At 46.9% G+C, this 18,721-nt stretch overlaps 1 protein-coding gene across 1 annotated transcript; it reads right to left on the reverse strand.

Moving 5' to 3' along the window:
* Positions 1–6,547: 6,547 nt before the first annotated feature.
* On the reverse strand, positions 6,548–16,197 carry LOC149852626 (zinc finger protein RFP-like). Its single transcript, XM_090028330.1, has 7 exons — positions 15,778–16,197; positions 14,600–14,695; positions 12,331–12,561; positions 11,380–11,402; positions 10,747–10,862; positions 7,747–7,776; positions 6,548–7,062 (listed from the first exon to the last, which is right to left on the reverse strand). The coding sequence occupies exons 1-7, from the start codon at positions 16,195–16,197 to the stop codon at positions 6,548–6,550; spliced, it is 1,431 nt and encodes a 476-aa protein (XP_089884456.1).
* Between the last annotated feature and the right edge of the window lie 2,524 nt (positions 16,198–18,721).

Raw genomic sequence — 18,721 nt, forward strand, 5'->3', positions numbered from 1 at the left:
GGCTGCTGAGATCTCTGGAATGACAGACCTGACGAGGAAAGAGACAAGGTATGGTGGGGTTGGGCTAGGAGAAGAAAGAAACAAAAATGAAGGCTGGAAACAAAATCTAGAATGGCAAGACAAAGGAAGGGTGTCCCTCACTGGAGGGCAGCAGCATGTCAAAAAGTGTTGCCTATTTGGCTCCTTCTTGTTTTACAATAAAAATCCCGTAAATTATCTCTGTTCCGCTGCAAAGCGCCTCCCTGATCATTAACGTTCAGGCTGCCACAGTCCTCAGCTTGGGTGTCTGGTAGAAGCCCTTGGGATCCAAGGAAGCAGTAGCTCAAGGGCACTGGAGGCTCTAGGGCCTCCGTAGAGGGCAGACCCTGGGGACCTCAAGATTTCAGGAAGCTTTCTGTACTCATTCTCTGGGCAAGTTGGAATAAACTTCTGCAGTTGCGCCCTGGAGCCTGGGGCAGTGAGATTTCCACAGGATATTTTGATGACGTAATATAATGGAGGATTTTGTTGGCTCAATAGAACAGTGGAAACATTTAATAACAAGGCCATTTAAATCATGATTTCGGTCATTTCTATGTTTTAAACCATTGCTTTAAATCAGATCGAGGCTTGATAAAGTTTGTGAAATTCTGTGCCGCTACAAATTTAAACTAAACTGTGTGATGAACAAGATTATTAATGCTCTGTGTGTACATTTTCTTGCAGGGGAGTAGGGGTATAAAGCTTATTTACTTTTTAGAAGACTACTGTAGGCACAGAACGAAATCATGGCATTAAACGCCCATCCTGCAAATATGCAAACAGGAGAACTTTTTACGCAAGAAGAGTTATACTACTCTTGCCAAAGTAATAATTTGTGGCAGAGGAGAAAGATGAAGTATTATGAAAAACGTTTCTATTTGGGCATACAATCTATCCTGTTGAAATAATCATGTATGTCTAAGCACAACTTAGACATCTAACAAAGGTATTGTCAATTTTTTCATGCTCCTGGACTGATATTTTTAAACATAGGACCTTAATTTCCTAAACCTGTTTTAGGAACCCATTGGGATGGGATGTTCAAAACACCCGAGTGATTCAATTCTAGAACATGAATCCTATTGAATTCAAGCATTGGAGAACAGCCTGGTGAAAGCACGTCAGCTCTCCCCACTTGTGGAAGTTCAGTCAATGGGAAGGTGCTGTTGGTTGCAAATACAGCAGCGCCGGTTTGCTGACCAGTTTTGTGTTTGAGTTTGTGTAAGTATTTTGATGAAGCCCTGGTCATCTCTCTATGGCAATAAAAATGTTGACTGAGAAGCTTCTTAGGAAAAAAAACCCAAAAACCACCTCCGTGTAAAATATGAAATTCTAATAGGAAACTAAAAAAGAAAAGAATTTAAAAAAAAAAAAAAATCTATCAGTCTTTAAAAATCTAAAGTAGGTAGAAAATAAAGGAACAACAGGTAAAAATTCTCATTTAAATCTGAATCTGAAAATTGCCTTTTCTTTTCCTTTTTATTATGAGTCAGTAAATATTCTTAAGTTAGGTCTTCTGTCCACAGGCAAGTCCCCTGATTGTGATGCCCCTGAGCTAGTTTATACTCAGCCCTGTTCAGTGAAACCTGCCCCAGTGTCTTCCAGTTCCTTAGGAGGCTGTAAATTTGTTTTCAGTGTATGGCATAGGGGCAGTTTTAGGACTGGGGCAGGCTCTGGAGGGAGGTAGACTTCTTCCCCTAGGAGGAATACACCTCTTTCCCCCTCCTCAGTATGGACAAAACCAGACGTCATTTTACATTGTAAAATCTTACAGTGCTCTCCCTGTAATTGATCTGATTCCTATATTACATAATCAACCATAGACTATAATAATGGATGGAAATAAAAGCAGCCATTCAATTATGCATAACAAGAAGCAGTAACACATGGTAGGGATCACTGTATATGGTATATCATTTCTTATAATATATGCATTTCTTAAATAATGTATTCTTGCACTGCATTGACTATAGCAGTGCATGAAAACACAGGGCTCTAAATATGGTCAGTCTGACCTAAAATACTAGATAAGGAGACAGATTCAGAGATGCAGGTACCTCCCAGGAAAATAGGTGACAATTTTCGAATTTGGAGATAAAACACACAACACTAGAGGGTGAATTCCTACCTGGTAGCTCTGGGGTCGTGTCCTTGCTGGTAGCTGCAGTGATGCGACAGCTCTGCCTGCCAAGTGGTCACACATCACAGGGCTGTAGGTTTGGTCACGCTCCCTCTGTTTTCCATACTCTCCCCCTTCCAGCTGGTCTGGTTCCTCTATGGTCAGCTGTTTGATCCTGTTCCAGGATGTTCCCCTGTTGCTGTTTCTGAGCCTGTGAGATTTATGCTTACAAGCCAGGTCAGGTCAGAGCTGGATTGTGCTCATCAAAAAGTCCCAGATCTCCTTTGTGTTTCTTATCTTTCCTGCCTGTAAAATACAGCTATTAGTTCTATGTTCCCCAGTTACCTATTTGGCCAAAAGTTTCTATGCTCAGCAGTTTTGCTCCTCAGGACAGATGTTTTGCATCAGTCCTTCCCCCAACTGGGTGATGCCGCCTTGACAGAAGTGTTGCACATAATCAATAATACCTTATTTACCTGAATCCAGGTCAACATCAAATTTAAGATGACCCCTCAATAATTAGGTTCAATTAGATTCTATCCATGGAAAATTATAACAATTTATAATTTTCCATGTATAGAATTTTCTATATATAACACATCCAATTTTTGGAGAGTCATCTGAAATTCAACCCCCACACCATCCATGGCCACTTGCCCCCCACCAGTGCCTCCCGCTCCCTACCCCATTGCTTTCCATGCTACAGTAGTGGTTCTGGGAGGGCAATTATATGGTAGACTATGCCAGCGCCCTTTTCTTTGGATTTGGGGCATGTCCTGCCTTTATTTACCTTTCAAATACCAAAACCATTCGCCAACACAACTGGCAACTCAATCCATTGTTGGCCTAGCTTCTCCTCCCCCTCCTTGCTTTTGCGGTGTCAAAATCAATGTGTTCCCAGATTAAAGCAGGGCTTAAACTTTCCAGCTCTCCACAATTTTAAATTCTTAGCTATTGAATCAACAGCCATTATAGTCCACCAAGGTAGGGACACCATCCCACACAGGAGCCACCCTACAGATAAACTTCCGAAACCCAGGAAGAAAGGCTGTGACCCTTTAATTGCCTACTCACTATATAAACCTATGGCTCTCTCTCTCTCAAGCCCACCCAGGGTCAACAATTTGTTATTCCAAAATCTTGGATTGGGGATCTAGATGGTTGCTGAGACAAAGAAACCTCAAAAGACAGGAGATTACACCCCACTAAGGTAGGTTTATTCAGCAGATGGCACATATCCCCATACCTAAAAATGCACTAGTTACCTTCCAGCAAGTCTTGCTCCCTGGCCTATTGATCAGGCAGTCCAGAGTCTCACTGGGACATTCAGGAGCATAGTCTAGTAGTCCAGCAGTCTATTAGTCCAACAACTCTTTTCCCCTAAACTTTTTTTTTTTTTTTTTTACTGCCTTTTGTTACTTGCATATTCATTATTTTTACAACTACTGCGACTGGTCCTTCATAGGTTATTTGATTCACTGAGTTTTTACTATCAGGTATTTTTCTAAAGCCTTATAAAAGCCTCATCAAATTATGAAGGCCTATTGAAGAAAGAAAGTTAGGCCAGGGCTTTTCTGTGAAATCTCCAGGCCATTCAATTTGCCCTTTGAAGCATATTCCCTCTCTAAACGTCCAGGAGATTCTTCAGGTCCATTTAAGCCACCCAAGCACAGGACAGCCTTCGTTATCCAAAATGCTTTGGAAGCCTTTGGGGTGGCTGAATATATTTGGGTCCTACACAGAGCAGTAAGAGCCCAGACCCGATATCGCAAGTGCCTCATAGCCCCAAGTCTCCAGCCTGGGTTAGAGCTGATCCATCTTTTCCTCCATAGACCTTCTGATAACCCTCATAGCCCAGCGGCCTCCCACATCTCTCACCACCAAGTAACGTCTCCCCAGGGTGAATCCCCCACAGCCAAATGCACAGAACACCATCAGAGCTCAGTATTGTTGGGCAGATGCCGCATGCGTCTGCTCATCTAGCACATTTTGATTCTCAGAAACAGCATGGCACATCTGGATCGAGGCACATCCCCTAAAAGGAAAAAGGAGGAAACTGGAGGATCGGGACAGAGCTCAGCCCTGCAAGAGGCCAAGGCCTTTTCTAACCTTCCCCCACAGCCCTACGCTAGTTAGGACACTCCCTGATCTCATGCCTAGGCTAAAGGATCATGCAGATTAAGTGGTTAATAACAACAGCTACAGCACATTCTGGAGCTGCAGCTCTCCTTATCCTTTTAAAATGTACATTTGTCCCATCTCGCTAGATGGGGTAACAGGTAGATAAGTCATCGTGCTGTCTGCAGGTTTAAATGAAATGAATGTATAATGCAGCTTCCGCTGTGCCCAGTTGTGCAGAGCTATACCTGCAGGTCTCTGCTGCAGAGCAGGAATTTCCGTGAACAGGGTGGATCTAAAGTGACAAACGTTTGAGTCGTAACAGATGCTCCTGGCTAAGCCAGAGGAGAAATTATGTGGATTTGCTTGAAGAAATACAAGAGATTTTCATGCATTTTAGCTGTTAATTCACTGCCTGTTCTGGGAAAAAGCAACATGGCAACTGAGCCAGGAGCAGTTCAGATTTCAAGGGAGCTGCAGGAACATTGTCTTTCTTTCCAGAATATGCAAGGCTCTTGGTTCCTGAGATGGGTCATCAAGTACCAAGCAGCAGCTCTCCTAGGCTGGAGACAGGCATTGCCTTTGCTTACAATCGACCGTGTTGCAATATGCTATGGCACTACCGAACCATTTCAGTCACTGCCAGCAGCCCACAGTGTCCAGACATCCATCAACTGCAAAAAGGCGACAGGCGTATCGATTTCATAGACGTTAGGGTCGGAAGGGACCTTTTAGATCATCGAGTCCGACCCCCTGCCCTGGGCAGAAAAGGGTGCTGGGGTTAGATGACCCCGGCCAGGTGTTTGTTCAATCTCCTCTTAAATACCTCCAAGGAGGTATTGTTACTGCTAAGCAGTTGTGGTGCAACAACGGGGCATGTGACTTCTGAGGAGAGGCTGAGGGAACTGGGCTTATTTAGCCTAGAGAAGATGGAGGGGATTTAATAGCAGCTTGCAACTACCTGAAGGGGGGGGGAGGGGTGTTAAAGAGGACGGCGCTGGACTGTTCTCAGTGGGGGCAGATGACAGAACAAGGAGCAATGGTCTCAGGTTGCAGCAAGGGACGTTTAATGAGAAAATTCTTCCTAGGAGGGTAGTAAAAACACTGGAACAGGCTAACCAGAGAGGTTGTGGACTCTCCATCCCTGAAGGCATTTAAGACCCAGCTAGACAAAGCCTGGTCTGGGATGATCTAGTTGGGGCAGATCCTACTCTGAGCTGGGGTTTGGACTAGATGTGACCTCCTGAGGTCCCTTCCAGCTCGAATTTTCTATGATTCTGTTCACTTGGCTTCTGTGCCGCCATAAAAGTTGATTATGGTGGCACAACATCTTTATCTGCAGCCCTAGACACTCTCCTTTAAACACAATTCTCCCCTCTCAGGTCCTCAGAACAAAGGTAGCCCATCAAAGGTTTCATGACCCAAACACAGTACAAAACCTTAACTCATAGAAAACCCTCCGACACCCTTTCGAGTGATATTAGCTCATGACATGATGCCAATCTTCTTTATGGGGATTTCTTGCAAGAGGGCTTCCCTGTACAGGAAAAGCAATTGTGGAGTAAAACTTGAGCAACTGCTATATGTGGCAATTCTGTTCAGGGTCCAAGCCAAGGCCAAAAGAAGTCCAGATAAATAAATTAAGACTATCAGGCTGCAGAGTACCCAAACTAGATTATAAAACTTCATACTTTAATAACCATAAACATGAGGCTCCCACAAAAAAAAAGGGAGGTCTCTTTAAAAAAACCCAACAACAACAAAAAGAATAAAGTAGCGTATGTTGAACTAAGGGTTCATGTTTAAAGCATGGAAACAGTTGCAGCATTCAGAATCAAATGAACTGAACTCAAAAATTGTGCTAAATCATACTTTCACATCATCATTTCCAAGAATCGCGACAGACTGCCCTACTGCTCACGTCTTCTGTTCCATAGCTTTTCTCTATTGCTCTGCACCCTCCAGCTCCACCCCTGCTTCCCAAATATCCTCTTCTCCCGAAGTCTCCTTGCTGGGCTCAGCAGAACTGCAGCCTTCCAGGACCAGAGCGGGTGGAAAACAAGCAAGCCCCAGGCCACGTGAGGCAATTCTGAATATCTTGCCTGCTCGTTATGATGCAATGGTGAGGAGCCATTGCAAGCATGTGGCCTCCAGGGTGGTAGAGCAGGGAACCACTGATTAGACGAGCCTCTGCAGAAATCGGATGGACAGAGGCTCTCCCAAGTCACAAATGGAAAGGACAGAAAATACAAAAGTCTCATTACCTGGGCACTGAAGACAGTCGATCGCTCAGGGGTGGAGTCTGAGCCAGGATCCCCCAACCCAGAACCAGGGGAGTATTCTCTCCCCAGTGAACGAGGCAGGTGGAAAAGAGAAGATACAGGCCTTGGTATCAGCATTGAAAAACGCCACCTGCCCCTCTTCACTGTTGAGACACACCCGGATCCTCCTGGGGATGCAGCGCAGGGGCAGGAGGGTCGACTCAGGGGCAGTGAGAGCCCGGAGTTGATCCAACGATCTCTGCACGGCCCAGATCCCATCGTTAGGGTTAAGACTGATCCATCCCTTCCTCCTCAAAGACTCTCTGGCAACCCCCAAAGCCCAGATACTTCCCTCCCCCACCTCCACCTCCCAGTAATGTCTCCCAGCGGCAAATCCTTCATGGCCCAGCACACAGGGCACAGAGTCAAATCTCTGGGGGGTGTCAGGCAGATGATGCCGTGCGACTGCCCATCTCACGTTTTTCCGATCTTCAGAAATGACGAGGTGAGGGTGAGCAGTGTCTGGATTAAGAGTCACTTTCACTGCGGGGAGAGAGAGCACCAGAGCATCAGGGTCAGAGCTGAGCCCTGGGGGCGGCTGGGGCCATTTGTCCCTACCAGCCCTGTGCTGGCTGGACACACTTTAATCCCTGCCTCTTGGGCCTGTGGCCTGGGGGAACTGCCTCCGTGCTGGAGCCAGGCAGGGATGTCACTTCAGCCCCCTCCTCCCAAACCTCCCTCCCCTTCTGCACTCCCCCCTGTTGGTACTGCCCCACTCTCAACAGCAGAGATGGGGCAGAGGGGCAAGCAGGAGTAGGGCTGGAAATGAGGCAGCATCAAGGGTCAGGGGGCTGTTGGGGAGATGCCCCGAATCAGAGGGAAGGGCTAGGATTAAATGAAAGGAGAGATCCTCTCCCTGCCTGCGGGGAAGGGGGAGGTGGGAACAGCAGGAGAGGACACGCAGCCCACGGGGAATGGAAGAGGTGGAGGAGGCAGTAACTAAATGGACAACCCCTGCCCCCACCTCGCCAGCAGAGCCAGGGTGATGGGAAGCCTGGACAGGGACTCGGGGGGGGAAACAAAACAAGACTCGTGGAGGGAGACAGGCAGGCATGATCTCCCCACTGAGGCCATGAGGGAAGATCAAGATTTTTCTCATCGGATAGGTGCCAACCAGAGAAATCTCAGCCGAGCCCCTCCCATCTCTCCTCCTGCAGAAGGACTTACCTGCTTTCTGCTGCTTGTTCATCAAAATGTCTAGAGAAGAAAAAAGAAAATATTTCACCTTACAGAACTTCAATAATTGATCAGTTCTTATGGTGGGAGACCAAAGGGAGGGGACGCAGATTGACAGAAGTAATTTTGAAGCATGCAACATGTGAAATTCTCCCATATGCAAGAGATCTAGCATGAGGCATCTGCTCCACTGCACTCAAGACAGACAAAGACATTCATGTCCAAGGAGGTATTTAGACTTGTTGGACTCTCTGCAAAGGAGAGCGTCAAGAATATTTTGACTGGAAATAAACACGACTAAGAAGAGGTCAAGAAACACTTGGCATCGCCATGGAGCTTAAAATACATCCAAATTTGAGGGGACTTAGGACACACAACTGTGACAGAACTGGGCCCTGGCAGACATAAAATTTGTGGTGGTCTACATGCTAATTTCCCATCACAAAAAGCGACTGGTCAGATGTTCAAGCTGTTTGGGATAAAAAAAAGAGGAATCTGATCCCCAAATAGCAGCTCTGCAATAAAAAAAAGTTGCTGTTAAAAATGGCAACTTCTGTGTTGCAGCCAGCTTTTTCACCACAAATTTAATATTTGGGCAGGTTTCCTGTCCACCGATATCCCACAGCCCCCCACCAATTCTTCCTGTCCCAACTCCTCTGGTCATTGGAGGTTTGTAGGGAGCTTTACACCATGGGTTCCTGGCAGCCAGGGTGATGAGCTGCCTGCAACCCTGACATGCTAAAAAGGCTTCTGGTCCTTGAACACCTGGTGCCTAAAGAAGGTTGCTTGTTCCCAAAAGCTTGCAAAGAACATTTCCCCACCTATTTTAGTTGGTCTAATAAAAGGATAATCACATCTACCCAAAGAACCTTGCCTGCCTATGTCCTTAGACCAACACGGCTACAACCAACAACCCAGTAGCTCATTACTAATGAGTACTGGGCACTTTAAAGCAGCCCAGGAGCCAGGATCTCTAAAGGGCTTGCAAGCCTGCACAGCTCACTGGGCAGGGAGAGCTATAAGGCAGCCCTCTATCTGAATAATGTGGCTTTGTGCCAACTCTGTTACACTCCAGGCAGGGGAGCGTGAAACACTTGCTACCCATAGCACTTTAATTTATTTTATGGTGCTGCAAAATTTGTAGGCATTTGCAAAGTCAGCGTGCCCATGCTGCAGTCTCAGCAGCGCTCCACAGTAATCGTGTAAGGCATTGCTAGCCTTTGAAGAAGAATGAGCCTGTCCTTCAGTAGGCCAGACTCAGGCTGGAGTCACAGGGGTAATTCCACATGCGGTACACGACAGAGCCTGGTCAGATAACGTGCTCCCTCTTGCACCACAGCCAACCCCAGCCTGTGCCTGGCCTGCTGAAGGACATGCTCCTTATTGTTCAGAGGCTAGCAATGCCTGGCATGGAGAGCTGTTAAGACTGCAACACTGACACACTCACATTGCAGATATGTCACTGGTGACCGTGCAGTGGGCCCTGGACAGGATTGTATCAATTTTCCAAGTGTGGTTTCTTACTCAAACACTTACAGGATCTTGAAAAATTTCTCATCCCTTCTCCTGTTCCAAGTGTGCAGATATACTTCTCATGTTTTAACTTTGGCTATTTAACCTCTTCTAGTCAGGGGTGCTTCTAAGGGCACCTTTCAACTTAAACATGCTTTTCATCCAGGCCATAAATGTTAAAGACCACCCACTACTGGCACTGCTTGGTCTTCAGGAAGTAGTCTACTCTTCTTTGCAGACAAAAGCAAGACACTAATTATGCAGGTGGTAGAACCACTTCTAAATTGCTAGGTCCCCCCCCCATCAACTTGAGCAGTGCAAATAGGGCAGCTGAAACCAGACAAAATTAGAATAAGGAGGGGACTTTTTACTTTCATTTGGTCTGAAGATTTACTACTTTTTGTTTCCTACCCATAAATAACTTATTTCCCTCCATCTGAGCAGCTGTTGCTTATTTATTTCTTCTTTTTTAAAGTTTCTAAAATTTACACTGGTTATTTGTCTTGTGTTTAACCTGAAATTTCAAACTCTGCTCTGTCTTTTCACCTTTCCTTCCAAATTCCCTCATTTGCCATCTGCTTGTTTTTCCCTCCCAAATCCTTGCACTTCACTGTCCAACTGGAAAAAAAAAAAAGTTCAAGGCTTAATAACAATTCGTTCCCACAAAGCTGCCAACAGTCTGTGTCCAGGCTGCACGTGTCTGAGGCCAAAGAGCTGTGGCCTGGAAGAAGGAAGGACAGAAGCCAACATACAAGGCCTCATATCTGAACCTTCTTACTTCCCCCACTTCCACCTAGGGGACAACATGACTGGCCTACACATACCATCAATTCCTTTCCTGCAGGTAGGACAAACCTGTTTTCTAATAGCTAGGAATCACTTTGCATGACTGATGTTACTTGCAAGTGGCTGGCATGTCCCACTGTGATATTAGGAACTGCCACTGAACAGTTGATCAGTCATTGCTAAACTGGTTGGTCACTGACCTATACTTGTCTGGGTTGCCATCGTGTAGCAACTTTTACGGTTTCCTAGAACGGCTCTTCATTGGCACCAAGGTGGGGAGCCAAAATGGGGAATCCCTGCCGTACAAGAAAAAAAGTGAAGTATGGCAGACAACCAAAACGACTTCCTGGAGCACTAGGGAGGCCACAGCGGCACGTAGTGGTGACAACATCAGCACACAGGAACACTGAGCTGGCATGAGCCAAAACCAGACTGGCCTCCAGGATGTAAGGAACCACGAGATGCATCTTGCAGCACGTGGGTGGGTTTAGCACAGCAGTATCAATAACTCTGATGCAGGCAACTCCATCTGCAGCAGTCAGTAAGCAACAGGTCAGAGCATGGCACCTTCAGAAGGGGCACAACTGCTTTAGTCAGGTGTGTCCTGCATTAACTACTAAAGAGCCAGACCCCAGTTCCTTCCATGGGCCAGAGACAGGCCTCGGTTTCCCTCTCTGGACCCCTCGTTGGTACCTTGCATGATTCTCAGAGCCTGGTTTCCAACCACCTCTTTCTGAGAGAGTTTCTGGAGTCTGCGTTCGAATTCAGGAGAAACTTCCACTGGGCGCTGAATTTTCCCCTTCTCACACCTAGAGAGAGGAAGAGGATCACCTAATTAAGATCGTTCTATTGCAAGTTATCACTTGTTACATCATTATCATTTCGTAGGAGTGTCCCATTTGGGAAGCCAACTGGTGGGAGGTGCCAGGACATGCAATATATCCAAACATCTCCAAGGGTAGAGTCCCAGATAAGGTAGCACAAGGTTCCTCAGAGTCAATTAATTTACTGTGTCAATTTATCTCCACCGATTTCTTTTTTGTTTGTTTTTTTTGGTAAAGAGAGACCATAGCAGAAAGGGATTAGATAGAAGACCCAAGAAGTGACAGTGTTGGTGTCTGTGGAGGTGGAAACTTGTCTCCATCCATTTGTGATGAGAGAAGTCACAGGGAAGTCACTAGCTAGACTTTCCCACCCCTGCGTAGGGCCCAAGTGCACATTTAACAGAAGACACTGCCTCACACTGTGCTGTAGAGCCTGGGGAAATAAGGACGTAACATGGTGTCCAGATCCCAACCCAGTACAGTGACGTGCAAGGGCACGTACCTACTTAGGGTGTTTCTGATGTCCTAGAGGAGAGAAAGAACAAGTTCAGTGAAAAGCAGGAAGATGAGAAGGCCATCTCTGCAGTGCAAAGAGCTGGGGGTTTGGCTACAGTGTGGTCTTGGCTGGGAAAGCAACTCACAAACCCAGGGCACCCGTAGTCATGCTGGGAAGCTGTTCCAATGTGCTGTAAATTACAGCGCATCAGAACAGACTTGATTAATCAAGGCTGCTGGAGCATGCTAATTAGCATGTTCCCACCAGCCTCTGCATCTAAATGGTGGTCGGGGCACTTTAACCAAAGCTCACTGAATGAGCTTTAATTAAAAAGCTCTCCTGCTGCTGTTTTGGAGTGCAAGAATGCCGATACAAGATGCTGTGGGCACTCAAATTAAATCATCCCCACCCTCACTGCACATGTAAAAATGCCCCTATATAACAGATAGCACTCAACCAAACAAATCTGATCTGTACTGAGGAAAGACTCTTCCCAAATACCGGGACTCTGTCACTGCTAATGCTACAATTCATGAGCCAATTCATAAGATAAAAGGCCAATCTGAAGACTTAAAACAATAATATTCAATCTATGGCTCATGGGCCAGAGCTAACCATTTCATTTGAGGCTCCCTTATCCATGGCCATTCCTGCTGCATGTATTGCATCTCCCCCAGCTGCAGAGCTGCCCTGCTACTGGGGAGTCCCACAAGCCACATGACATAGATCCAGCACACAGGTTTGGTCATCAGGTATGATCCAGCCGTGTACTGATCCCATGCACTGGCCAAACACAGCCCCCAAGACCAGATGGGTTGGGCACCACTGGGTTAAAGAAATGGAGGACTTGCATTTAAACTACACAAGAGTGAATTGCTCTTTACTCAAGACACCCGAAGAGGGTGATGTTGAGTTTTGAATTCTGGGATCCGCACCTTAAAATCATCTATCTCCTACCTGCAGAAATTCACTTGCTGGGTGCTGGCATTTCTGCTCCACCTCTTTGATCAGGTTACTGAGGTGGGAAATCTCCTTGGAGAGTTTGGTGACATTTTCTTTCTGCAGCTTCTGAAGCTCCTTGTCCAGCTCTGTTAGTTGGGCCAATAGGAATTGCTCTTGTTCCTGCAGAAACTTGTGAAAAGCCTCAAATTTGGATGCAACTCTCTTCTTCTGAGTTTCTATCTTCTCCTGCAAGAAACAGATAGCCAGGGAAAAGGCAAGATGTCCTCTGTCTCTGTGGGCCCATTTCACAGAGTCCCGTGTGCAGATGGGAAAATTCTGTTGCAACCCTAGAAAATTCAGCACTTGATATTTTGACAGAAATTTCCCCACTCTGAGGAGAAAGAAAAAGGTTTTATAGTAGGGGTGCAGCAATAGAGATTTTCTTGGCCGATACGCTAACTGATTATTAGCCAGCCACATTGACCAAGGACGATCCAATAACCAATATTGAATAGCAATAAGAGGCATTTTAAACTACTGATATAAATACACCTTTTTTGGGTGCACTCCAGCAGCCTCATGCATCAGTGGCCACACCAACCCAGCCCAGCCCACTGGTGAGGAGATGCAGGGGCCTGAACCCTTTTCCATCCTCACCCCCATCTGGATCGGGCCCTCCATGCTCACAGTCACCCCGGCTCATGGGAGGGAAACCAGGTGTCTCAGGGCCCGCCCCATGGGCAAAAGGGAACCCAAGCATCTACGGTCCCGGCCAGAAGGCATAATTAATTGGTAAACGTTATCGGCTACAACAGCCGAAACAAGCTAACAGCCGATAATGTCATTTCCCTTTCATCAGCACCAATCCGATAGGCAACCAATATATTGGTGCACCTCTATTTTCTAAAGCTTGCCCATTACCCCCAGTTTTTCTAGCAGAGGCATCTTCCTTCCCCCGCCCTCCCAACATTGGTCTGTGATGTGACAATGAGCTATGGCAATCCCATCCTTTCCAGTAGAAAAGACACAGCTCAGAGCTAAGCTGGCTGAAGCTTACTGAGCGACTGCAAGGTAGAAATAAAATGCAACCCAATACAATTAAAGTCTTAATACTCCAAAGCCTTTGCTGGTAAGATCCTGAGGCTCACACAAGATGGGGTAGTGCCCTGTGCACTATATCACACTGAACTGAAATCAGTCTCCTAAAGTATATGAAGTCCTCCTTTATATGATGAAAGTAGCCTGTCACCAGCTCACACCCTCCAAAATGTTTATCTTTGGACAGATTCAGCACTATGAAAAGTTAAATACAATTCAACTATAAGGAGCTGAAATCCTGGATAACAAGGCAATGCAGAACTGGGACCATACCTCCCTTCCCACCCAGCCACAGCGCCTGAGCGCTGCTCCCTTCCACTTGCAAGGCTGTTACCATGCAGCTTCAGCTCTACGAGCTCCAGGTGCCGCATGGTCCCAGGGCATCCATTCGTATTTCCCCTGACACATAGCCCTGATGAGGGGTCAGAAAGGCTCTTTAGTAAATTGTAAAGTTTCATACAGACAGATCCCAGCCACTGTAAACTCAACTGGATAAAATCAGTTTGAGCCTGATTAATTCCACAGGTCGAATCCCAAGTGGGGGGAATAAAAAAACAAAACATGGGGAATTCCCTGTCTTAGCATCCCCGCCTGAAATTTCTTCTTCAAAGGGTCTAAAATGAGCACCAGCAACCCTGTGGCAGGCCCTCATGTGATGCAGGAATTAAAAAAACAATTGTAAGATGCACTTGCAGACTCCAATTTGGGATAGTGACTCTCCTCAGACAAACATAGCTGATCAGCAATCATTCAGAGTGCAGGGCTCCTCCAAAAATATTCAGAATCAGGCAGCATGGGCAGGCACAGACAGAGGACAACAGTGAGCCCAGAGCAAAGAGGCAACACCAGAGGCAGCTGGGGCGGGTACGGAAATCCCCACTTCTAGCCAGGACCTGACCATGCCATTTCTGCAAGCCCTGAGCAAGACAGAGACTGGGTGTGCATCTCTGATGGAGGAGAGGAAGCAGAGTCACAAGCCCCCTTGCCCCACACTTGTTAGAGGTGGGCAAGATTTTTTCCCTGTACTCCCCAGTACTGCTGAGAACTCCTTGGGGGTCTTCTCCCAGGCACAGCAAGGAGACATGGGCTTGATCCAGGCCACAGAGAGGCAAGTAAAGGCAAACAGTCCTAGACACCCAGAACCTCCCCCCTCTCCTCTTGACCCTGCCGAGGAAGAGACACCTACCAGGTACCTCCAGAACTTCCCCTCTGTCGATGCTTGAATCTGCAGGAGCTTCTCTCTCTCTTCTTTCAGAGTCTGCAGTCGGTCCTGCACTTGTTCCTATGCAAAGAGTAAGGAATTGCATTTGGGAGTTGAGGAGCAGCTGCATTGTCACAGGCTCAGAGTAGACACACAGCTGGTTCAGAGTGGGGTGAAACTCTTCCAGTTGTTGCAGCTCAGCCAGAGATGATGACTGCACCTGCCTGAAACCCACTAGGCAAGCCTGCTGGGAGGTGCAATGTGAGGACTGGGGCTGGGAAGGGGAGGGCAGGTTTCTCCTGCATCTGGGATGGTCAGGAGGGCTAACACCTTCCAGGCTGTTAAGAGACAGACTCTAGCCCAATGATTCTCAACCTGTCTAGACTCATGGCACGCTTTGGAAAATGCCAAGCTTTCACTCATTTTTGGACCAAGGACAAATAATAGAGCAATTTTTCAGTTGCAAGAAATTTAGAAAGTTCATAGCACTAAAAACATTCTGACCTCCGGAGAGCTCCTACATAAAACCTCTAGATTTGCTGTGAATCACTTAACAGTGCTAACCTCATGACACACCACAGCACCTTGGAAAGGATCTCATGGCACCCCGCTAACCACTGCTCTAGCCCCTCAGCAGAAGTACCGTCCTTCCTCTCTCCAAGAGCACTACCTGCTGCTGGGGTCATTGCCAACGAGAGGAGAGGCCAGGTGTTGCTCGTGCATCTAAGTCTGCCCCTGTACCTGCTCCTTGAGAAATGTCTTAGCCAAGGTTGAACTTAATCCAGAGACACCAAGGACAGAAGGGGAATAGTTTATTCAAAGACATGATTGGTTACTACTTTCTTGGCCGCTTTCTGGGTTTTTTTTAATTGTGCAGTTAGTACAGCTAAAACAAGAACTATGAAGACAAGAAATGGCATCACTACATAACAAAGAAGGGGGAGGGAGGTCCCTCACTGTCCCATTAGGCTGAAAGCAAAGACCTGCATGGCTAGCAAGACAATTCTTATGGGAAAAAAGTAATTAAGAAAAGTCAGAATGAAATGAGTTCAGGAAAAACAAGCTCAAAGAGGTCACAGTCCAGAAATATGCAATGAACACCCAGGCTACAGCTCAACAGCCTGAACTTCAGCCTTGGAAATTCATGGCCAGCAGCTCCCTACCATGTACTCCTGAGTAGCTTCCTCAATGGGAACCACATTGTGAGCTCGGTGAGTCTTGGATCGGTCACACACCACGCAGATTGGAGCTTGATCCTCCTCGCAGAAGAGTTTCAGGGGTTCCCTGTGTTTCGTACACAGTCTCTCCCCACCTCCTGCTCCTTTTGCTGGCTGGGAACTCAGCTGTTTGGCAATTTCTACCACTCTTGCCAGCTCCCGGTTGGGCCTGAAGTTTGTTTTCGGGGCAGCTTCTCTGCACTGAGGGCAAAAGAAGACGGTATCCGATCCCTCCCAGCACAGGACAATGCAGGCTCGGCAAAAATTGTGCCCACAGTGGATAGACACTGGGTCTTTGAAAAGATCCAGACAGATGGAACAGGAAAGTTCATCTTGCAGATTTGCTGCCAGGGTCTCTACTGCCATGGCTCCCAGCAGCTGGTAAGTAGGGAATACTTTTGTTTTTCTGTGCTCTGGAGTAAGAAGGGGCCTTTCCCTTGCTGGTCCTTTTCTCACTGGTAGGAACTAAGGCTGAGTCCCCGCCCCTGCCTAAGGCCCAGGTGTGACCCTTCCTGTGCTGGAAACAGAAATTACTCCATAGGGAAGGAGCAAGGATGGGACTGGGGGAAATCTAGGAATTTGCTCCCTGTTCTCTAGGTTCACACCAAGGCTTCTTGATCCTAAGACTGAGAAATCTCTGCAGAATTCAAAGAGTACCAAGAGGATTTGGGAACATGCAGCAATGGTTTGGGTGTTGCCTATCCCATTCAACCCAGGGAGGAAACAGCCTTGATTGGTGATGATGATATGCAGCTGTGATGCAGCTGCAGGGGCCCTCTTATACCAGGCTCCCATGCATGGATTTCTGCTCCCTTCTAGTTCCTGTTTCTCAGCATCTCAAAGCAGCACCTGGTACATTAAATCTCCTACTTAGAGTCATGGTCTGCCCTGCTCAGTGCTAACACATGGCTGCCTGGGGCTGCAGCATCCTACTGGCAATTTAGAGCAACTAAATTCTTCAACTCCTCCTATGTAAAAAGTGGTCTAGAACTTGGGTCCTTAAGTGACTACCCAAAAACCTAAGCTTTTGTCTGAATCACAGATGCATCTTCTTTCTCCTGGTTTCTGGTAGGCCATTATTTTGGGACTAGCTCAAATCAGGGGGTCATTTTTCTTCCCCTCTGTAGAATCATAGAAAACTAGGGTTGGGAGGGACCTCAGGAGGTCATCTAGTCCAAACCCCATGCAGCTCTCCTGTATTTTTAGTGGGGAAGTTCCCTGGGGTGAAACCAAACTCAGCCCCTGGTGAGTACGCAACTTTCCCACTTATCCTGGGATCAGAGTCACTAGCTTTGAATGTTGGTCAACCACAGGCTGGGGGATTTGTGCTGTACTCTGTACATGATTGACAATATTCTAATATAATAAAAGTCTGCCAAGGTGAGAAGACCAGCCCTCTCTCAAAGGGATGGACCTACAGGCCATGGAGAAGCCACTAGCTGAACAGGTCATATCTTACCCTGCACAGTGAAGCATGAGGGAGGAAGAGAAGAGCCACCTGCCTGCTCAAGGTGCTGCTAATGCAGGGGTGGCAATTATTTTGGGTGGAGGGCCACTTACTGAGTTTTGGCAAGCTATCAAAGGCCTCATGACTGGCAGCCAGAGGCAGATTAATATTTTCTAAATGTTTAAGGGCCTCGTGGGCTGGACAGAATGGCGGGCGGGCTGCATCTGGCTCATGGGCTGCATTTTGCCCACCTCTGTGCTAATGTCTTAGAGAGGAGAGAGAGACCAGGAATCTCAGTGAGAAATGACAAGGAAGATAAGAGAAGCTGGGGCCTAGTCACACTGTGGTTCTTGTTTGGGTGGGCTGGGGGTATTGCATGCAGACCTGTATAAAACAGGACTTGGACAATAAATTCTGATCTATATGGAGGGAAACATCTCCCTACTCCCTAGATCCTGAAACCCTGCTAACACTGGAATTCACAAGGGCAAAGCAAAGGCCGTGTGAAGAGTTAAAGACATGGAAAAATCATGCAATTAAACCCCACAAAATATAAACCACATCTAGTGAGGGCTATCATGGAGTCTACTTCTGGGATCTCCAGACCTCATAATTATCACCAGTGCCTCTGTGCCCATCTCCCACTTTTTCCTCCTATCTGCAGAAAGACCAAGGCAAAGGAATTCAGCTTTCTCCTAGGTATGGTAACCAGCTCTGCTGAGTTGTTGAGCAATGGCCCTACAGTCCTGGGGGTTTGGTTTTTTTTTCCTTCTTTTCCCTATATACCTAAAGAAGGGCTTCTTGTTCTTGATTCCCATTGCTAATCTAAGTTTGGTTGCCGCTTTAGCCTGTCTTATCTGTTTCCTGCAAATGTTAGCCATTGTGGAATAGTCTTTGTGGCCTGCCCCAAGTTTCCCTTATTTATAAGCCTCTTTTGTCAGAGGCTTTTGTCAGAGGACCGTGATTTCGCTGTTTAGCCAAGAGGGCTTCCCAGCCCTTCTCTTAACTTTTCGCTGCATGGGAATGGACTTCCTTTCTGTTTCAAGGATCATGTCCTTAAGGAACAACCACTCTTCATGCAAACCTTTTGCCTTCAGTCCCATGTCCTGCAGCACTTGCCCTACTAGATTATAACACACACTGGAAAGTATGAGGGCTAGCTCCTCCTGCTTGTTCCCTATGCTCCTGGCGTTAATATATAGGCACCTGAGTCCTCCTGCTGAGGCCCTCGTCTTCCTCGCCCACTGATGGAGGTCTAGTCCCTCAACTCCTGCATAAATGGAGCTGAGGAACCAATTCAAGTATTCCAGTGTCCCTAACAGCAGGGCTTGTATGTTGGTTCCTGGACATGTTTGAGATTGTGTATCCCTGTCCCCCAGCAATCTTAGTTCAAAGCCCTGTCCAGACAATTGGCCATCCTGACTGCAAACAGGGACTTACGCT

The sequence above is a fragment of the Crocodylus siamensis genome, chromosome 15 (assembly GCF_052110815.1).
Source record: "Crocodylus siamensis isolate JL-2025a chromosome 15, ASM5211081v1, whole genome shotgun sequence".
NCBI classification, from domain to species: domain Eukaryota; kingdom Metazoa; phylum Chordata; order Crocodylia; family Crocodylidae; genus Crocodylus; species Crocodylus siamensis.

Bases quoted from the DNA above. Each gene is read 5' to 3' on its own strand.
- LOC149852626 (XM_090028330.1), bottom strand. From the start codon at position 16,197: ATGGCAGTAGAGACCCTGGCAGCAAATCTGCAAGATGAACTTTCCTGT. The intron at 11,403-12,330 runs GTAGGAGATAGA...TCTCTCCTCTAG, and splicing joins CAGCAAGTGAATTTCTGCAG to GACATCAGAAACACCCTAAG. The intron at 10,863-11,379 runs GTACGTGCCCTT...TCCTCTCTCTAG, and splicing joins ATCAGAAACACCCTAAGTAG to GTGTGAGAAGGGGAAAATTC.